Source organism: Dermacentor variabilis, unplaced genomic scaffold (genome assembly GCF_050947875.1).
Source record: "Dermacentor variabilis isolate Ectoservices unplaced genomic scaffold, ASM5094787v1 scaffold_12, whole genome shotgun sequence".
NCBI classification, from domain to species: Eukaryota; Metazoa; Arthropoda; class Arachnida; order Ixodida; family Ixodidae; genus Dermacentor; species Dermacentor variabilis.
Window position 1 is genome coordinate 32,728,147 of NW_027460280.1, and position 21,818 is coordinate 32,749,964.

The window sequence follows — 21,818 nt, forward strand, 5'->3', positions numbered from 1 at the left end:
GAATGCAACAGACTTGTTACGTGCATGAAATTTACGTGCTAAAAAAATGCATATTTATTTCAGTCACATACACACGCAAAAGAAAATCCAGTCACAATGATGTCACTTCGGTTTTGTCTCCTGATCGGTCACTCGACGAACAAAAATAGCATCCGGAGGTGTGTTGTCCATGAAGCCCTGCTCATAGAGGTATGAGGAACCGATTGCCAACAATGAGCCGTCATGGCTAAAGGCCAATGCAGCAATACTTGATGGATACTTGTGGAACTGGCACAAGCGCTTCTTGTTGAACCCATCCCAGATGTTGACATGTCCGTCACTTCCACCTGTTGCAAATGTGTTGTACAGATTGTGGAAGGCGATGGCATTCACTGGATAGATTAGCTCGATGCCATTGTTATCTTTGGTGCGGTGACACTTGAATGCATATTTCTTCTTTTGAACCTCGGGACTTGGGTCCAAGTATTCAACAGCCACACGTCCTGTTGGGAAGGGAGCAATTAGCAGCCTGATAGACAGCAAAATCTAAATTACATTTCTCACCAGAGTGTTGAAAAAATAAGTCTGAAAGTTCTGAACCCTGTTACAATTTGTACTGACTTAGTAACTACTTCAAACTGCCACAAGGAAAATATTCTTTTAAGTGCTAAAGCCAAGATTCACTTTTTGTTCATCAAGATGCTAGCCTTTGCAGTTCATGCCTTTAGAGCTGCTGAATTCTCTTGGCAAATACATACATTCTTCCGATATTCCTTGTCTCATTGTTATGCTCTGGTAACTTGGCAATCCAAGCCACACCTTCAAAAACAAAGCATTTTTTTTACCAGTGACCAAACACTTCCTCATATATACAGGGTGTTTCAGTGAACACTTTGAAAAATTCTTAAAGGTTGCCTGTGGCAGACAGCACAATTCTACTTCATGAGGCAGCCTACTTGAAGCAGCAGACACTACTTGCATAAAAATTGAAGTACATAATTGATTAATTAACAAAAATCCATTAATTTATATCTAATTACCTTAAGGCCCATAATGCAATTTACAAACTCTAGCTGTGGAATTTGTTAGGCGGACCCACAAGGAATGAATTCTCAGGATGACACTAGTTTCAAGATATTAATTCCCAAACATTTTAAGGAGAAATGCACTGGCGTTCCAGTTACTTTTGTGCTTCAATGCATAAAACGTTTTGTTGATAAAGAGCTGTGCTCTAAAACAACTGACTGCAGCTGGGATACAAAACCACGTCTTCGCATTAGACGTGTGATGCTCTTACCAATTGAGCTACAATGGCACAATTTCCCATCCACTTTCTGGGGTATTTATGTTTATCTACTATAACTAATCTTGGGAGTGTTAGCTAGTGCCACCACTCAGGCCCCGCCCTGGCACCTGGCAGACATAGCTGGGCGTGGCCTCTGAGACCTCCCCGGCACATTTATTTGTTGGCGTCTTAGGACTATATACAGGGTGTCCCAACTATCATGCGCCAAGATTTAAAAATATGCAAATGCCACCTAGCATAACAGAACCAGCGTAATGTCGTTTGCCGTTGCTTGGAGATACTCTGGATATTTTTTTCATTCCTCCTAATTATGTAATTCATCATCATCAGCCTATCTATGTCCACTGCAGGACGTGGGCCTCTCCCTGCGATCTCCAATCACCCCTGTCCTGCGCCAACCGATTCCAACTAGCACCTGCAAATTTCCTAATTTCGTCGCACCATATAGTCTTCTGCTGTCCTTTACTGCACTTCCCTTCTCTTGGTACCCATTCTGTCACCCTAATGGTCCAACGGTTATCTAATCTGTGCATTACATGACCTGCCTAGCGCCATTTTTTTCTCTTAATGTCTATTAGAATATCGTCTATGCCAGTTTGCTCTCTGATCCAAACCGCTGTCTTTCTGTCTATTAAAGTTAGGCCTAGCATTCTTCGTTCCATCGCACTTTGCACGGTCCTTAACTTGTTCTTCAGCTTCTTTGTCAGTCTCCAAGTCTCTGCGCCGTATGTCAGCACTGGTAAAATGCACTGATTGTATACTTTCCTTTTTAACAATAACAGTAAGCTCCCAGTCAGGAGCTCACGATGTCTGCCGTATGCAATACAACCCATTTTTATTCCTCTGAGAATTTCTTTCTCATGGTCAGGGTTCCCTGTGATTAGTTGACCTAGGTAAACGTACTCCTGCACAGACTCTAGAGGCTGACTTGCGATCTTGAACTCTTGTTCCCTTGCCAGCTTATTTATCATTGTCTTCTGCATATTAATCTTCAGCCCCACTCTTACACGCTCTCTGTTAAGGTCCTCAATCATTTGTTGTAACTCGTCTCCAGTGTTGCTGAACAGGAGAATGTCATCTGCAATTCTAAGGTTGCTGAGATATTGGCCGTTGATCCGTACTCCTAAGCCTTCCCAGTTTAATAGCTTCACTACTTCTTCCAAGCACACAGTGAATAGCATTGGAGATATTGTCTCCCCCTGTCTGACCCCTTTCTTTATAGGTATCTTCCTGCTTTTCTTGTGTAGAATTAAGGTAGCTATGGAATCTTTGTAGATATTTTTCACGGTATTTACGTAAGCGGTCTGTACTCCTTGATTATGTAACACCTCTGTGACTGCTGCTATCTTGACTGAATCAAGTGCCTTTTCCTAATCTATGAAAGCCACATATAGAGGCTGATTGTACTCTGCGGATTTCTCGATAACCTGATTGATGACATGGATGTGATCCATTGTAGAGTATTCCTTCCTGAAGCCAGCCTGCTCCCTTGGTTGACTAAAGTCCAATGTTGCCCTTATTCTATTGGAGATTATTTTGGTAAATATTTTATATAATACTGGGAGTAAGCTAACGGGCCTATAATTTTTCAGTTCTTTAACGTTGCCCTTTTTGTGGATTAGTATAATGTTTGCATTCTTCCAGTTTACTGGGACCCTTGCAGTCGATAGACACTTCGTATAGAGAGCCGCCAGTTTTCCTAACATTATGTCTCCTCCATCTTCAATTAAATAGTCTGTTATTCCATCCCCTCCTGCCGCTTTTCCCTGTTTCATGCCTTGCAAGGCCCTTCTGACCTCATCTATAGGAGGAGTTTCTGTATACTGTTCATCATTGTTTCGAATAGAGTGCTCCCGAATCCTCTGGGTACTGTAAAGGCCAGTACAGAATTTTTCCACTGCTTTTATTATACCTTCAAGATTGCTGATGATATTACCCTGCTTATCTTTCAGTGCATACATCTTGGTTTGTCCTATGCCAACTTCTTCAGTCTTTCTCACGTTACAATTTATAATATAACTTATTTTCGCTTTGTTGATCAGTTTTGACAGTTCCGTGAATTATATCTGATCTCTTGAGTTGGACACTTTCATTCTTTGTCGTTTCTTTATTAGGTCCTTTGTTCCTTCGGACAGCTTGCCTACTGGTTGCCTTGGTGCCTTGCCTCCCACTTCTATTGCTGCCTCTGAAGCCAGCCTCGTTACTGTTTTATTCATTACCTCTATGTCATCATCATCATCTCTCTGTTCTCAGGCTGCATATTTGTTCGCAAGTACCAGCCTAAATTTGTCTGCTTTTACCCTTGCTGCCTCTAAGTTGACCTGCTTTTTCTTGACGAATTTTACTCTTTCTCTGTTCAAATTGAGGTGAATCCTGGCCCTCAGTAACCTGTGATCACTACAATTTACCCTACCTATCACTTCTACATCCTGCACTATGCTGGGATCGGCAGAAAGTATGAAATCAATTTCATTTCTTGTTTCACCATTAGAGCTTTTCCAGGTCCCATTTGCTGTTGCTATGTTTCCTGAAAAAAGTTCATTATTCGCAGCTTATTCCTTTCTGCGAATTCTACCGGCATCTCTCCTCTAGCATTTCTAGAATCGACACCGTAGTTGCCAATTGCCTGTTCACCCACCTGCTTTTTCCACACTTTGCATTGAAGTCCCCCATTACTACTGTATATCGCGTTTGCACTTTTCTCATCGCTAATTCAACATCTTCATAAAACTGATCTACTTCTTCATCATCGTGACTGGACGACGGAGCGTAGGTTTGTACTACCTTTAATCTATACCTCTTATTGAGTTTGATTACGACTACTGCTACCCTTTCATTGATGCTGTAGAATTGTCAATGTTGCCCGCTATGTCCTTATGGATTCGGAATCCTACCCCGTATTGCTTGTTATCCGGGAGACCTCTATAGCAGAGGACATGGCCGGTATTCAGCAATGTGTAAGCCTCGCCAGTTCTAATCTCACTAAGGCGATAATATCCCAAACAATGTCTGATAGTTCTTCAAAGAGTCCTGCTAAGCTAGCCTCACTTGAGAGGGTTCGGGTGTTAAACGTTGCAAGGGTCAGTTTCCATTGGCGGCCTGTCCGGACCCAGAGATTCTTAGAACCCTCTGCTGCGTTGCAGGTCTGACCGCCGCCTTGGTCAGGTGCTCCGCAGCCGCTGGGAACTGAGGGCCATTGGTTAATTGAAGAGATCATTAGGGAGGTGTTAACCATTAGGGAAGTGTTAATGAGAAAATTGTAGATCATGAAAAACTCCTGATACAGCTTTCTGTTGCTCAATACATGCTACATAAAAGTTTTTCTGAGCGTGAAAGAAGCCCACAAATACATGCAAAATTGCCGCGCGACTGGCCACTCGAGGCACTTTGTGTGCATTTGCAAGCTTCCTTTATGCTTGTAAAAACACATTTGTGTGTTTTTCCAAACACATTATAATATTTGAGAAGTTGATGAATTAATGAAGACTAGTTATGTAGTTTGAAGGTGAAAAATTCAGTGAAACACCCAGGACAACCCTCAAAGATGCGAGACAAACACCGGCATTGTCTAATGATTAATTAGGTAGCATTCTAGTTATGTAATCAATAACTTGGCAGCAAAATTCTTGTGATCTAATTAATCGGAATGCAAAAATCTGAGTATGTCCAAGCGATGGCAAACAAGATTACTTTGGTTTTGTCCAGCTATGTGACATTTGCATATTTTTAAATCTTTGTGCATGATAGTTCAGACAGCCTATATATATAAATAAAGGTGTTCCATATTTTATAATTGCCACATGTGCACTTTAGGCTTCAGAGGCATCGTCATGGGGGAAACTCTCCTTCACAGTATAGCAAACTGACAGCATATTGTAGCCAAAAGGAAAGCTCTTAAACTCGCATGCGTACAAAAGCACTTATGTGCACTGACACACTATAAGAGTTGCCTCTGTTCTGTTCCACTTGTTGACATGAAGGTAGCACTGTCTCTGAACATTGACTTTTTTTTTTTTTAATTATTAAAGGCACCAGCAAGCAATATTCAAGCACTCCTATTTTCTTGGTGCGTTGGAAAGCCTTGGACTTGAAGTATCTTTACCTGCAGTAGTTCGTTTGGGAAAGTCCTGAAAAATTTTTAAGCATAAATTTTGGATATACAAAATCTATGCTGCTTACCGTGTATGGTCACCGGCAACAGTAATAACTGATATCGATGGAAACAGCATGTGACAGAAACTGAGCAATTCGAAACACGTATAGATTAGGCGGTACAATAGCTGTTTTATCAAACAGTGCAAGTACGGCCTTAAAACAGCTGCAAATACTTATTAATGCAGAGATGTCAAAGATATTTTTCTGCACTGTAAATTACTCTGTCAGTGAAAAAAATGGGTCTGACCAACGGATGACTGCTAAGCTGTAGGACATCAGTGCAAAGGCATGTTCAGCTCCTTGTAGGCTGGGCTGGCTGGTGCCCATTGCTACTAGCAGTAAGACAAACATTGGTTACAACTAACTTGTTTTTCATAGGAGAATAATTGCCATTGGATTTAAGTGAGGTGTAAAGTGGACCTTTTGTGACAAGTGATGACCACTCAACCCTTTTAGCATGAACACAAGCTGCCGATACAAGGGAAGCTCAACTCAGAACCAGTGTCTGGCCATGACGGCGCACTGCGAGATGGCTCACTACCTACAACACCAGGAATATCAGTCTATCTTCTTTCCTTTTGTAAAATTAAGAAGAGGGGAGTTAAGCGATCTCAAACTGATAGGTGTTGTGACCATCAGTAACTCTTCTTGAAGTGCTACCGGCGAAAGAAACATCACCTACAATTTGTTTTGCATGCAAAATATTGACCAGTAGAATAAAGTTGTCGAAAATGTGTCTTTTGTAAAAATGTGACGACTACTGTCAAACACCTCGCACAAAGGGGAGCAACAATACAAGGCATGTTAAACTTGGACTCAGCGTTCTACGACTGGTGCACTGGAACACAGCTTTGCTGCCGATACGCCATGTCCTATATCAGCCTAAATTCCATTTTTGGTCTGAAATTATGACCAGGAGAAAGTTAAGCAACGTTAGAAGTAAGCATTTTGTGATCAGCAGTGGCTGTTGACATTCTGTCCGCTACAGCTTTGAGTTGACGGAGTCAACTGAGGCATGTGGCGGGGAAAGTGGCACCGCTAGTGTGGTGATCCTGAAAACTCGCATCCAGTTGGCATGCAGACAAGCAGATGCGCAATAAGCCATTGTGGTACAGTCGGTACAGCACAGTTTGTTGTTTAGTAATTGCAAAAAGCTTGCAAGAGAGCAGCACCCCATCAATGAATGGCTCTGCTTACACTCGAACCTTGTTATAACGAAATGAGATATAACTAAACCCCTTAAAATCCCCACAGAGATCCATGTATTTAAAACCTCATTTTAATGAAGTGAAATTGTCCTGCCAATGGATATAACAAACTAGATTCGTCTCCAAAACCAAAAAAATGCTTGACGTTGCAGGCCGAGTACATCGCTTTCTGCGGGGTTCAGCACTCAATCACTGTGGAAGTTCAAAACTCCCACAATGAATATACCGTCAAGCAACAATCGCCTTTCTCACTGCCATGTGTAACTGTACACAAGCAGTGGCTCACTATCGCACTTCTCCACTGACCTTTTTCTCTCTCTTGTGCATGCCTGGCTGCGCGAGCCACGGCATTGTCACGCTGCGTGGCTACGCGACGCAGTTCGAAAGATAAGTGCATTCACTTCTACTGTGCGGTGTGCTGCGCAGGCAGGCACAGCTGGGCATGGCCTCTGAGACTTTCCTGCTGCAATCTTGGGGGCCACACAAAAGGAGGTTACATAGAACCTCTGGAGTGGCAGTCCCTGCAAGCGGTCTACGAGAGTGAGTGAAGGCGTGGTGGCCACATTGGAAGAGGCAAAAGAGGGTGACCCCAGTATAGGTGGCTGCAGAATACTTGCGGGGATGATTGCCTTCCCAGTTCCATGATTAAAAATGGAGACGAAACCTCTTTAAGATGTATATCAGTTGAACTGTGTACCGCTGCTGCCGAAAAAGGTTGGAGCGTCCATTTCTTGTTACAGGCTACGAGAAAAGCTTCCGATGGGACGCTTGTCCAATCACACTTCCTCGCTTGGTTAGAGGGACACTAAAGACAATATTAAGTCAAGCTAAAGTGATAGATTAGTGCTCGAGAATCTATAAGGTGTCAATATTATCGCGAACAGAGCCTTAATAATCGAGAAATTGAGGTGACATGATTAGAGACTCCCCTGGGACATTTAAGTACTTGCCCGATGACGAAGGCACTCCTCATTTAAATTCTGTCACTAGTACTCAACCACTCATTATAAGAACATCATTGTATTGCATTATAGGATGAAAGAATGTGCTAATTGTCCAGTTTTACTTCGTCTTTAGAAAAAGAAACTGATTGGCATTACCATTGAAAGATATGCGGGCGGTCGAAAGGTTTCGTTTTTGCTCGACTCAGCGCAGCTCGCGCTTTCGCGTTTCTGCAGTTTAGTCATCGCGTAGTGCTGCGCTGGTTTTGCTGGCTCACAAAATTCGCAAAAACTGCAAGTACCAGAGAATTCCACTTCCATTTGATGTCGTCAGATACCCAAATGGTCCACAGCAGTTGACCAAAATCAACTGCAACGGCAAATCCACCGCTCTGTCATGGTTCGGTTTCTCCATGGCTGGGCGTTTGCATTTTGTGCAAAACACCGTACCGCCGTCTGTCGGGCGCCGCTGACTCACCAACGGCAGCAAAGGGTGGTGGTGGCGTATATGCCTCCACTCCCCGGTTGGGTGGCGGGAGATTTGAAATGCGATAGAGGTATTCGGACCCTTCAGATGCAATTTTCTCGTAAACTAAGCTTTTTATTGGCACGAAACAAGCGTTGCTAAGTTTGTGGAATGGTATTTAAACAGTCCACATCGAGTTAGTATTTCCCTTCAGTGTCCCTTTAAATTGCAAATGATCTTTTCAGAGAAACTAGGCTCTGGTGATGTGTCTGTGCAATAAATATTCCCAAATGTTTACCCACGCAAGAGATTTTCAATCAGCGTGTATAAAGACACTTTCTGACCGCCAGCGCATGACTATACACATTGCGACTACCGCCTTCTTTCATTAGATAATTCGTGAACGCTATCACAGGGATGGAAGCAACCAAGGAAGTTTTTGAGCAGCTCTGGGAGCAGCAAATTGGGCATATTAGAGCAGGAATTGTTCATTTTGCCACAGAAGATACGCATTTTGGAGCATACTAGGTAAGGCTCAACGTAAGTGAAATACAGACAAATCAAGAAAAGATGTTCTTTATTTGGCTTTGCTGAACACTGTTAGGCTTCGGCGAATGATTTCTGTGGAAGCCCGCAAGGTGGAGGAAAGTTCACTAAGGGAAAGAAATATTGTACACCCGACAAAGGAAACCTATTTTCGTTCCTTGGAAACAACTATTAAGTTACATACCAGAATCGCCAACTAAATGTGGTCAAGAAAAAAATAATAATAACCAATGTGAATAGCACCCATTGTATTTTGACAGGATTTTGTTAATGCCACTCAAGAGCGTTTCTTTTTTTCGCTGACATCTCGTCGATTAGGTAAGTTTATAATGTTAGCTCATTAGATGTATTCATGCAACATGAACAAGAAATACGGACTGTGACCATCACCCAACACAACACAATGTGAACAACACCCATCAACAACACCCATCAACACCCATCAACAACAATGAACAACACCCATCAACATACAGTGAGCACCATTTGCATAATATCCTTAGCTATGTTTTAAATCCTTGGTGACATTCAGGTGGCACAGCAGAGTACCACAGAATAAATGCAAAGCTTTTTTGTTGGTCATTGCATGTTTGCCAGTACCCCATATAACTTGACGAGAAGAAAAACTCCGACTTTTATGAAGACAATAAAGGGAAAAAAGTGTTCAGTGGCTTTCCGATCAGCATTGCAGACTAATATTTTGCACAAGCTCAATCATTAGGGCTGCCCCATAACGTCAATGTAAAATGGAGACCGATATTTCGAATGCCAAACAATGGTTTCCTATAATTTTTGGGCTCGACAAGCGCAAGTCATGTCGTGAACATCATTGCCGCGAATGCAATCCCTGTCGTTCGCATATTCTCCAACCCTTTATAACCGCCATTTGCCCCCCCACCCACTACGGTAGACTAAAACTGAAACTTCACATCCTCGGTTTGTGTTTTCCGGCCCCAAAAGTCCAACTTTGCATGATCTAGTTGTGGAGAATATAGAGTACCCGGAGTGCAAATTAGAGTGATGCTTACGGTTGTCATTGGATATTTCTGGTCAAGGGGTTTCACATACACTTGCCAAATATATTTCAATGTTACGCGCATGGTGTTCGCCATTAATCGACGCAGATTTACCTATAGGGTGCACAAGCAAGCCTTAAAATATATGACAGACTGCACAACTTATTCATTCAGCTGAGAGCAATGTTTTCTTTCCCGACTGCCCCATAAAAAGGAGTGCCAGTTCAAATTATCATTAGCTCGTCCACATATTACGCAAACGCTTAAGTCATATAAAACATTCGTAATGCATTTTATAGCGCAAAGAATTTTAGTTTTCCTGCGGCTAAGTTACAATACGCCACCAAACACACCCACACTCCAAAAACGCCGACACTGAAATGGATTGCTTTAGCTTGGCTTCTAGGGCTAAATGCTAGCCAGCACATGGCTGTGTGGTTGCCACTGAACACGACCATCCCACAAAATTTAGTGACTTCATTTGTAGTTAGTGTTTTGGCACAAGTTGGCGCAGCTCAGTGGTTTGACGCAAGATAGAACAATTGGTGCAGCACTTCCATCCCTGTATCACATGGCTATGGGCGTGTGTAGAAACTGCTCTTCATTTTTTGTATCTGCTCCAAGTAGTTTCACAAATGCTGTCACGACATTGGAGACATTATTTAATTCACAATACTATATCAAGTGATCTTTATTCTAGTACAGAAAATTGCAGAGCTGGATTAAACTATTCATGCATTTGGTATTCTGAAGACATTATACTCACATACCAAAGCCAGGTGTTACGTCTTCAAACTTTATTTAAACTTCCTCTTACAATTTATATGCATCCAAAGGAACTAATTCCACTCATTTGACACATCTAGAACAGCTATTGTTATGGTAACAGAAATGCTAGACAGACATACGAGCAGCAGAAAACACTTCCAATTAACAAGTGAAATGCATATGGGTTCACTACAAGATTCGTTTGTAAATCACATTCTGTTTCACTAAAGTTTAAATATTGCAAGTCGTGAAAGCAGTGTTTGCATATTTTCTTCATGATCAATTCGATCAATTAGTTTTCTTAGTGATGTGGTGTATGCAAAACCCTAAATAGCAGTCCGCAGTCTCTTTTGTAATAGGGATGAGCACAAGCGCTCTTGTATTGAAGCTATATTGCAACAAAATTTCTTGCTGGGCGAGTTAATTGGTATATGCTTGTGAATGAACAGGAAACCAGCAAAGCACGCAGACACGTCCTACACAACAGAGGAAGTACACAGTACTAGCGCTGGACTTACAACTGTGTTTTAGAGCACAACGAACCTGACGCAAGCCAGCGGCGAAATTTCAGCCTCTCCTAACAAGGAGCCCATGCATGGATCGCATGAAAGCTGCATGAAGTGATGTGCTAACAAGTATTTAAGAGAAATTTAATATTCACATGCGTGTACATACGACCTACTTAACCATACCCAAATGAAGCAAATGTACGAAAGACACGCAGCTGGGCATTGGAAATGACAAGAACTTAGGTTGGAAGTGGAACAGTATATACCCTGTATTGTCATCACGTGATTGGTGCAGCCGTAATCTACTGAAGTGCAGTAATGCCGTTGGAAAGCATGCCACGATCAGTTAAAATCTGTTTAATGGCACACAATCAATAGGCGCAATGCACACACTTCGCGCTTTGCTACTACGGCTACGGCAGTTGGGGCTTCTTGCCTTTAGCAAGATGGCAGAGACCGGCTTCACGTCTCGAAAGTCACCTCCATTTCAGACGTTTAAGTATAGTATAACCTCCCTGGCACACGCAAGCCTGCACAAGTCGCGCGATGCTGCGCGGCTAGGTGTGGCAGTGCAAAAAATTAGTGTGTTCCCTTCTCTCTTTCTCTATGGCGTGCTGCGCAGGCTGGCGGCTGGGCGTGGCATTCATGATCCCATTGCAATCTCGGAGGCCATGAGCCGGCCAAGTTACGCCGATGTGGCAGAGTTCACTTGCCTCCTTGATGACACAGCGGAGCGCTCTGTTGTGCTGCTCGACCGTAACGAGCCAAGTGGAAAGCAGATGCAAAAGACCATCACAATTGAACAGAACGCAGCTATATAAAGGCTGTCAGGTCAGGTGCTAAGATGTGTTGCACATGCCGACAATTCTTTTGTTGTTTTATTCAAATTTAATTGCATGCGTGGCCGTGTAGAGGTTCCACAGGCTGCAAAGACGTTTTCTTATTTTCATGTTTACAACTGTGCACCCCATTAGGCATATATTGCAGTAAATGGCAATAATGGATATAACAAAGTAGTGGACATAAAGTAATTTTGACTCCCCCTTCAACTTCATTATAATGAGGTTCGAGTGTAGAGATAATTTGCAATATTAGGAAACAAACATATTTATGAAGTTCCAGGTATAGCATTTCAAATGAACAGAGGCCTGTTGATTATTTAGAATTAGATACAGTCTTCAAGGGTTTAATTACAAATTTCACTGCAGGCAGTTGCCAGTGTCATTTTTGCATGAGATTCAGTGCCGATTTAGTACCTAATACAATTCCCTACTTAAGGAATGAAAGTATGCTTGTCCCCAAGATTGCGAGTCACATTCTTTCAATCAAGAGGGGTGGGAATGCCCAAGGTCATTTTATAGCAATTTTTGTGACAGATAAACTTTCTTTCTGAAGCAGATTAGAGCTGACAAATTCTGATTCTGGATCAGTCTGGAGTATGCCCATTTTAATTTAGAGTATGATTATGATTAAGTGGGGTAACAGTCACAGAACCTTGCATTCTGTAGCATTAAATAAGAATTGAAGAGCAGCCTAAAAGCATTTTTGACACTACTTTTGTATTCAGTGCTGGTGAAGTGACTGGAGGTGTTTTCCAAAAGAGTTGTGAAGTTAGGTTTAGTGAACACCACAGTGGCTTTTTCAAAGACATTTCTAGGTAATGTGACAGCGCCAACTCAAACTAAGACTCTGCACGTGACTGAATTCATTTTGCCACTCAGTAGAAGCACCTAAACATCTGAAGTTTAAATTTCCTAATTGGGTGCAAGTGCCACATGAATAAGCTAAAGGGAGCAACATTCTCCCTCCCTCAGACTCTTCGCTCACCACTCTCCTTCTCAACTTGCACTTTTTCTATTGCAACGACTGAGCAATGCGATCTACACGACATCAGGATTTGTGATCGCGGAAATGGTGAGGCTGTGCACCTCAATCAAGAGCAACTGTCATGGCGTCGGTGCGATTAAAAAAAAAAGAATAAAACAAAAGGTGCTGCTGGCAGCGCATGGACGCATGCCCATTTCCATGGAAACGGTGCCAACACAACAATGTGACTCAGCTCCACCAACAGGGAAGCGTGGATAATTGCCAGACCTCCTAGCCTGCCCTTGCTACTGGCTTGGGTGGCAAGATAAAAGAATGTCACTACCTTTAGTTGTATTCAGAGGGCTTAATTGGATGTAGTCGTATGTGCCCACTGGCGGCGACAATACGAAAGTTACATTTACAAGCACCAACGAGACCAACGGCACAACACCCTGCACCATGCCGGCGATCTTTCACTCACGCCTGTGAAAGCCAAAGCTGCCAATCTGGAGCAGCGTGGTGCAATTTCGATCGTTTTTCCGCTTTCGATGCAATTTGGCACTGCAATTTGCTTGCGTATCAAAATGGTTAATTCCCAACCCTGCATTGGCACATTAATCTCAAGATACATCCCAGACAGTTATTGGTCTCTTTAAAGCATGCGCTGAAAAGAGCACGAAGGCTAATAATGTGTAACAAATGCCATTAGAACAAAAAAAAAAGTGCATTTAATAAATGCAGTGCTTCGTTTACTGACTTTTTGGCATGCAAGGGCAACATTACAGTGCCAATGTTTGACAACAGAATGTTGCTTCAACTAGCCTACACAATTTTCTCTAAATTCTTGGTCGAACGTGTAATATTGGCAACACGAGACATTGTTACACAATGTCTCGTGTTGTCTCACAGCCAACGCAGAGGCATTATTACATGCTACTAGTAAAGCACATAAGAAGTAATGCCCATTTAGACTGACATAAATCCTCCATAAGACCTAATTACACGCCCAATGAGTGAATATAACTTGAATTTCTCTAACTGCCAGTTACAAGACAATACAACAAGGTGTTTTTGCCTTGGAGAGCACATCCCCATGATGTGTGCCATAATAGCACAGTGAGAGTTGTAGCACTTGGATGATAACAAGAAGCAATCAATCAATAATCAATCAATAATATATTTGACGTGCCCAGGAACAACACTGAGGTTTGACTGCTGGTGTAATAATAATAATAATAATAATAATAATAATAATAATAATAATAATAATAATAATAATAATATACCTTCAATGGAACTGAGCACAAACCCCTGCTGGTTGGGGAAGCAGCGAATACAGCGTGTCTGGTACTTGAGGTTGGACTCTCGCCGCTGTTTGACATAGCCCATGTTTCGCAAGTCCCATACAAGTACCTTTCGCTGAGCTGTACCCACAATTAGCTTGTCACCACACACAGCCATGGTGTACACCTGCAAAAGAGAGCAAAATTTAGGAAGTTAGTCGCAGCCATGTCCAGCATTTAGGGAGCCAAAAATTATGTGTGCTATGCTCCAGCAAAACATACTGAAATTGTATAGCAATATGTGTTGCTGTTCTAGTTAAAGTGACATTTGAAGTGAATTTTCCACCATTTCCACCATAGCCTATACCTACATCTTAAAGGGAAGCTGAAAGGTTTTCCAGAAAAAATGAGTGAACATGTGTACATAATGGTTTTCAACCCTCCGAATTCGAATATCGTATCGAAATTGAGCGAAAGAAAGCGCAAATATATATTATTTCAACGAAAAGTGCAGCAGCGGACACGCCCAGCTCGCGCGTCTCGTTTCCGCCTGTGATTGTTCGGGCGCCTCGTGACGTTAACTCTAGTGACCGACCGCTGCCGCTACACATGAAGCGCGGTGCCAGGTAGTTTGGTGCTGTAATGGAAAATTAAGAGGTCATGGAAAATTTAGAGAGACTGCGTTTTTCTGAGGAGTTCGACGTTACTCCCTACATGTACGAGCCGATTGCGAAGAGCCGGCCTCTCGAAGAAGCAAACGATGCTGATGCGAGCAGTGCTTTCGACGCGAACGAAAGCGAAGTCTTGGGATCTCCTCGTGTTGGAAATGCTCTTTGGTGAGTATGTTTCTTGCAAAGCGATCTAGTGATCTCGCCGATCTTTCGCCGATCTAGTGAGCTCGTTTCCGGTCAAACAACTGTAGTGTTGTGTTCCTGCATGCCTCCTCGTGGAATGTAAGTGGGGATGCGATCGTCGGCATTTGTGCACTGTCCAAAGCTGTCGGCAATCTACAAAGACGGTTTAAACGCGTGAAAAGCTTCCCGGTTCATGCAGTACGTGTAGTGACCTTCATCTGTGCGCCATCCGCACACTACTCGTAACCGAAGTAGTAAAGGCGGCGAATTCCGTCGGCTACGTGAGACGGTCGGTTTCTCGCTGTGCGCGAGAGAAGGGGGGAGCATAGCGTCCTGGCGTGCGCCGGCTTTCCAGCACATGCAAACTCTACATTTGCACTGCGTTATGGTAGCTGCATGCAGGCTGTTTTACAACACACGTGCAAATAGAAAATTCGCGGCGCTTTGCGACGAAACCTGCGTCAAGGGCGGGAGATAAACATGCACCTTCCGTTCAGCGTGCTAACACGAAGGAGCTCGCAGTAAATCAAAATCCAGGTTTGGGCGAGTTCGTGTATTCATAAGGCCTTCCAACACCTGTTATCATCAGTCAGTCCGCACTCGTGTCGTCTTTGTTTTCGTTGCTCCGATCTTTTCGCGCTGCGTTTAGAAAGCCTGCTAGTGGCAAGTAGTCCTCTCTCATTCTGTGGCCATAAACAGCAACTGCGCAGGCCGAAGTGCAGGGCTGGCCGTTTACTACCACTCTACATACATGCAGACGTACGAACAAAGGAATGCAGGGTCGATCGAAGCAGATTACGATGGCACGCACGCAGAAACAAGCACATTCAGGCACGGTCGCGCAGGCTGCGAAGGAACAAAACACTAGAGTTGACGTCACAACACCGCGGTTTCCGGTCTCCACTCGCATCGTCAGCGTCAGCAGCAGCGCGCGGCATTCGACGGGGGGCGGAGCTACAGCGCAATTTTAACCGACGATTACGTCGCTCCTAATTGAAAAAACCCCCAAATTTTACCTACATGGTTTATAAGGTTCCCGCATCCGTATATGAGCGTCTTATTGAATTCTACAGACTCTTCAGCTTCCCTTTAATGGAACACTAAAGGCAAATAGTACTAAGTCTATGTGGAGTGTTAAAACACAATTCAACAAACCCTCACAGTGCTTGTTTCGTGCCAAGAAAATACTTAGTTTAGGAGAAAATCGCGTCTTAAGCGTGCACATGCCTTTAGTGCAATTCAAATCGCCCTCCTCTGAGTGGGGGAGTGCTAACGTTGCATAGACCATCACCGCCCTTTACTGCTGTCAGTGAGCAAAACGGCACTCGACAAACCGCAGTACGGTGTTTTACACAAAACACAAATGCCCGGCCATGGAGAAACTGAGCCATGACAAAGCGGTGGATTCGCCGCTGTAGTTACTTTTGGTTAAGTGGCGTGCACCGTTTGGGCATCCCGCGACATCAAATGGAAGTGGAATTCTCTGCTACTTGCAGTTTGTGCGAGCTAGTAAAACCAGCGCAGTACTACGTGACAACGAAACTACTGAAATGCGAAAGTGCGAGAGGGGCAGAGTAGAGGAAACAAAACCTTTCGACCACTCACGTCATTGTCAAGGCTAACGTCAATGAGTTCTTTCTTCTAAAAATGAAATAGAACTGGACGAGCAGAGTTTTCTTTCATCTTATAATGCAACACAATGATCTTTATTATGAGTGGTTGAGTACTAGTGATAGAACTATAGAGAAATATGCCTCCGTCATCAGTCTAATACATGAATGTCAAGACGAGTCTATAATCATATCCTGCATTTACCTCAATCTTTCTATTACTAAGGCTCTGTTCGCAATAATATTGATGCCATAGAGATTCTCAAACACTATCACTTTAGCTTGGCTTCACACTTGCCTTTAGTGTCCCTTTAAAGTATCTTTTCTCACTTTCTCAATTTTGGATGTGCATACGTTGCAAAACCAGGGTACATATACTGAGATGGTTACCTTCGGCGATATCACTTTCAGTGCGCATTTATTGGCTGGTTGAGCAAAACCAAATGAGCTGACTGAATGGTACAGTGCTACTTCACACGAAGCGATAGTATAGCCGAAAGTGATCATCCAGTAATACCTTCCCTGTCAATAGGTCACTAATGCACCATCCTGACGAGGTTCATAGCATGAACTTTCTTTGTTCAAACTTTCCTCCTTTTGCTCTCCACAAGTGAGATACTGTGACAATTTTTTTGGTGCTTACGAAATGGAATGCGTGCATCACTAACTAAGCCAAGCCAAACCGGAGGCACAGTGTATGCCTCAGAATACCTCATTACCCCCTCGTGGGGTTTATAGGCAAATAAATGAAATGACACACATGCATGCAATAGAACAGCGAGACTCCGTGCCTTGCACAGGCTACCATGAACTAATGGACATAACAAAGTAATTGTGATCAGGGTGTCGAACTAAACCTGAATGAAAAAAAATATTTTAAAATAATGGTTACTGGTTCGGTACGAAATGGTTCAAGCATCAAGGCCACAGCGGGCACTCAGCAGTTTGCACAATTCTCCAAATAACTACTTCAACCAGCGCACCCTACTAACAGATTGTTATGACTGCCAAGTTGTGTTACATGCAAGAATGGGGATAGACAGTAGATATGTGCTGGTAACTATGGCCACCTCGGCAGGGATGCTTGCCCTTCTGAAGTTGGCCAGGCCAGTTGTGTTCCGTGGGTGAAACGTTTTTTCAGGGACTCCGTGGAATTAACATTTCTGGTGACGTTTCTAATTCGGCTGTTAAGTCAATTCGTTACTAAAACTAGATAAACCAGATAAACCAGCAGAGCAGGAAAGGTGATGTTCTTGAGGATAAATATCAAAAAGTTGAGCTGCAGGACTTATCGTAACCATAATACTGCAGTCTCTAATGAATTACCATTCAGCATGAGTGAATGGTAACTGCGGCTGTAAATGGCACGCAAAATCTGCTTTTGTTACGTGCCATGGTTTAACGTACGTTTGGTGCTTAGCCAAGCAGACTACAACACTCTTCGAGTTGTAGAAATTGTTCGTGGGGCACAATGTGTGTGCTTTTGACTTCTTTGTCAGCTCTTAACCAGTGCAAGATTATGCACCACATGCAGAGATGCGCACAAAAGATCAATGTATGCTTCCCCCCAAACCATCCTTGTTCATTCTTCAGAAGCATCAATGTCCTCATTTGCTTTTAAAAAAGCAGCAAATTGAGCGTAATGTAAAATACTGGCTTCTTTCTTTACTAGGGGCTAGAAGTTCGAAGTTGTAATTTATGTAATACAATGTCAAATTGCATTGTCTTCAAGACCATCGACCGTGCCATGATCTGCTCGCCACCAGACCGGAAACAAAACAAAAATTAACTATGATGTCATTGTAACGAGTGGAAGCTATGCAGACTTTACACTGACGTAGTGATTCTCACTAATTACCTCAGTCTCTAATATGTACATGACAATTCCCTCATGTCTGTGTAATTTATCAATTTCTGCCTCCTCTTGATGAAACTTGCGCCTGGGCCATGCAGACAAGTTGATAGTACTATGCAGCATATCGCCACAGGGCAGGATAAAATGGACAGCACCGAACCAGTTTGCAAGCCGGTACAGTGTTGCAAAGTGTTTCGTGAACTGTTATCAATTTTTATTTCACTAAACCGGAACTGAACTGCAACGAAATCAGGGTGCGTTGGTATGTATTTCGCTTCGATACCCTGATTGGGATTCACCTTGAAATTCCTACAGAAATTCATGCATTTAGAATCAAATTTTAACAAAGCAACAATTTCCTTTATATGTATACTTTGTCACAACGAACCTTGTCAGGTTGCAAACATGTACCAGCACATGTTGATGCTCTTGGATCCCACAATTTTACAGTTGAATCCCAGCTGCCCGAGATGATCACATTCACGTCAGGGCAGTATTCAATACATCGCACTGCGTCACTGTGTTTTCCAATGACTGTCTCTGCACTACAGTTGAAATCAAAGGACTTGACCTCATTGTCACCACCTCCACTCCAAGCATGCACAGCATCCTGAAAAAAAAAAAATGCCAGGGGTACTTTGAGTTCTACATGCTGATGAATGTGCAATGGCTTCAGAAAAACATTTTTCAAGCAGCAAATGCACAGTAGAAAACAAACATTGTGAAGGGAACAGAGGTCGAAACAAGCAGACAACAATGGCTGTTTTCATCCAGCAAACGCACACAAATATAAATAAGTGTAGTTGCACACTGCTAACTTTAAACACAAGCGGCAATGCGCAAACAGCTGGGCGTGATGCATTAAGCATGTGTATATTCGTAAACAACTATGCATGCACCACAGGTTCATCGATAAAATATAACTGATTTGTTTCTTAGATGCACAGCTGAAAAGTGATAAATGCACTGCAGTGTTCGTGTGGTAAAGTTTGGACAGCAGTAGTCAATTTCAGGCTGCGTGACTAAGCTGGAATGAAATTCAGCTTTTGCTTGGTACCTGAAGGCCACACACTTTAGCTTACAGCTGTACATAAAGCCACCCTCGTTAAAAAGGAAGGGAAGTGAGATGTTAACTCAGGGGCTCATATTTCACGTCCTACGCAAACTTTCTTTTAGAACGAAGCTGTTTATGGCTAGGGTTCTGTGAAATTTTCATGTGCGCGAGCAAGAACTATCATCATGAGCAATGGCTCATGCCACTGCTCACATGCTCGTCGTCGTTTTCTTCCACAGCTGGCTCTGTTGCTACTCATCATGCTCAGAGACTGGGCATGATGAGTAGCGCACCGTGGAGCGCGAGGGGCAGTAGTTCCCATACTGCCCCTCGCGCTCATGCCACTGGTTGCACCTTCGTCGTCTTCTTCCACAGCTGGCTCCGATGGCGCTCATCATGCCAGCCATACTGCCCCTCCCTCTGCGAAGGCGCTGACGGCACTGGCCTACTGGCCAGTCGGTGTGGTGATTTCAGTCCCAAATTCTTCGACTCAATATATTGTGAAATGAAAACATGAATGTATATAACGAATGTGTATAACAAATGTATTACACTAATGAACATGAATGTATAAAAATAAATGTGTGTGAATACCTTTCGTCACAATGACCACTGATCAAGACAACATGTTCGTACTTTTGTTCAAAATTCTCTGTTACCTCTTTGTTGTGTGCTACTTAGCTTCGCTGGTCGTCTACCTTCACAAAGTGGAATGGCTCACATTTTTCTTTTTTTATATATATTTTGAAACCATGGCTTAATTTACTGTATTAAAGGAGGATCAACCCTTCGGGCTGTAAGGGCACTGACTGACCTGCAATGAAACCTGCGGGGATGCTCACCCCACTCCCACCCCAGTTCCAGTGCCCCTGAATTGCAAACCCAGCTGCAGGACCAACTAAAGGAACAAAGCTTGCACATGCAGGCAAGTATTGTGACATGCAAGCCACACAAGTTTGAATCTCATACCAGCCATGTTTCCAACCTGATAATTAGGGAGACTTGTCAAGAATGGGGAGAGGGCATTTTATGAAAAGCAAAGCAAGCAAAATAAAACAAAAATAACTATAATAATCACAAATAATGAAGCACGTAAGAAACTTTCAAATGATGCCATCATGAAATCTACTATGAAATCATGCTGGTACTAGACACAATATTAAAAAAAAATTATGGGGTTTTTACGTGCCAAAACCACGCTCTGATTATGAGGCACGCCATAGTGAGGGACTACAGAAATTTGAACCACCTGGGGTTCTTTAACGTGCACCTGAATCTAAGTATATGGGTGCTTTCACATTTCGCCCCCGTGGAAATGCAGCCGCTGTGGCCGGGATTCGATTCTGCGACCTCGTGCTTAGCAGTCCAACACTACAGCCACTAAGCAACCACGGCGGGTCCAGACACAGTATCAGCATAGAAAGCACTAAGCCACTTTTGTCTGCCAAATAAAATATCTTGTTTGTCAAACAGGCGGCAGTATATTTAGCCACCTAGCTGAAGCTTTCTGATTGGCGAGGGCTGCAATAGATCCTGTGACGGCTGCATGGCATACTAAGGTTCTCCTAGCCAAGTGGCTGAAATGATAGCCCTACAATTGCATTAACACTTCACAACAGAAATGTCAATGTGGTTAAGTTACACTAACTGGCTTCATTTGAAAGTGGCCAGACCGACAGGGACCTTCATGCACAAGGATGGGAGCCAATATCTAGGATATATATTCCAGAGTTGTGCAACCATACAAAATGGTAAAAATCCGTACACTGTATGGCTAATCCAGAAAACTTGGCAGTCATAGTCTGTAGAGTAAATTCAGCATTTGCTATCAGGTTACACATTTACCCTGAGGCACACCATTTTTACACTACGAAGAAGAGACACTATGGAGGGTTTAACAGTTGACAAAGAACTCATAAACAACTTTAACCCTTTCACGAGTTAATTCTACCAGCTGAAAATTTACTTTTACCCTACTTCTTGCTTTAGGATTTTCTAAAAAGGCAAAAAAGTTTGAATTTTTCTGCAAATTTCCCTGTGTCCGCAAATGTGGGCACTATACCCGACGTCCAAGAATAATTTCAGCAACTGGAGACTGATTATTTCAAGTGCAAGGCAATTAAAAGAATTCAGCCATTTTAGTAGTTTGCCTGACATAAATCACTTCTGTCATGGTACATTTCATGGTTGTTTTCAAGTGCTCTAGAGTGCTCTTGCTGTGTGCTTTACATTTTGCTGGTCGAAATCAAATGCACAGAATGTATTCTGCTTCATTCTTTTCTCTTTCTTTTCTGGGCTTCTCCGTAATTCACAAGGGATAACGAGCTTGGTCCCCCGCCATGGGTCGTATGTCAAAAGATGCTGTAGCCCTTCGTACTTCTTACTTCTTTCCTGTATGATTGTGTCCTTAAAACTGTTGACAAAATAATTACAATGTAGGTTCAATTACTGCACTGACTCAC

The 21,818-nt window shown here is 42.9% G+C and overlaps 1 protein-coding gene across 5 annotated transcripts in view; it reads right to left on the reverse strand.

The window, feature by feature from the left end:
* Positions 1-30: 30 nt before the first annotated feature.
* Positions 31-21,818, reverse strand: part of Bub3 (mitotic checkpoint protein Bub3) — a 55,594-nt gene continuing 33,806 nt past the window's right edge. For all 5 annotated transcript variants that reach the window (XM_075676988.1, XM_075676991.1, XM_075676987.1 and 2 more), the window contains exons 3-5: positions 18,691-18,912; positions 13,987-14,170; positions 31-482 (exon numbers count right to left, since the gene is read on the reverse strand). In XM_075676988.1, coding sequence (XP_075533103.1) covers positions 103-482; positions 13,987-14,170; positions 18,691-18,912 — 786 coding nt within the window. In that variant the 3' untranslated portion in view covers positions 31-102. The remainder of the gene's footprint in view (positions 483-13,986; positions 14,171-18,690; positions 18,913-21,818) is intronic.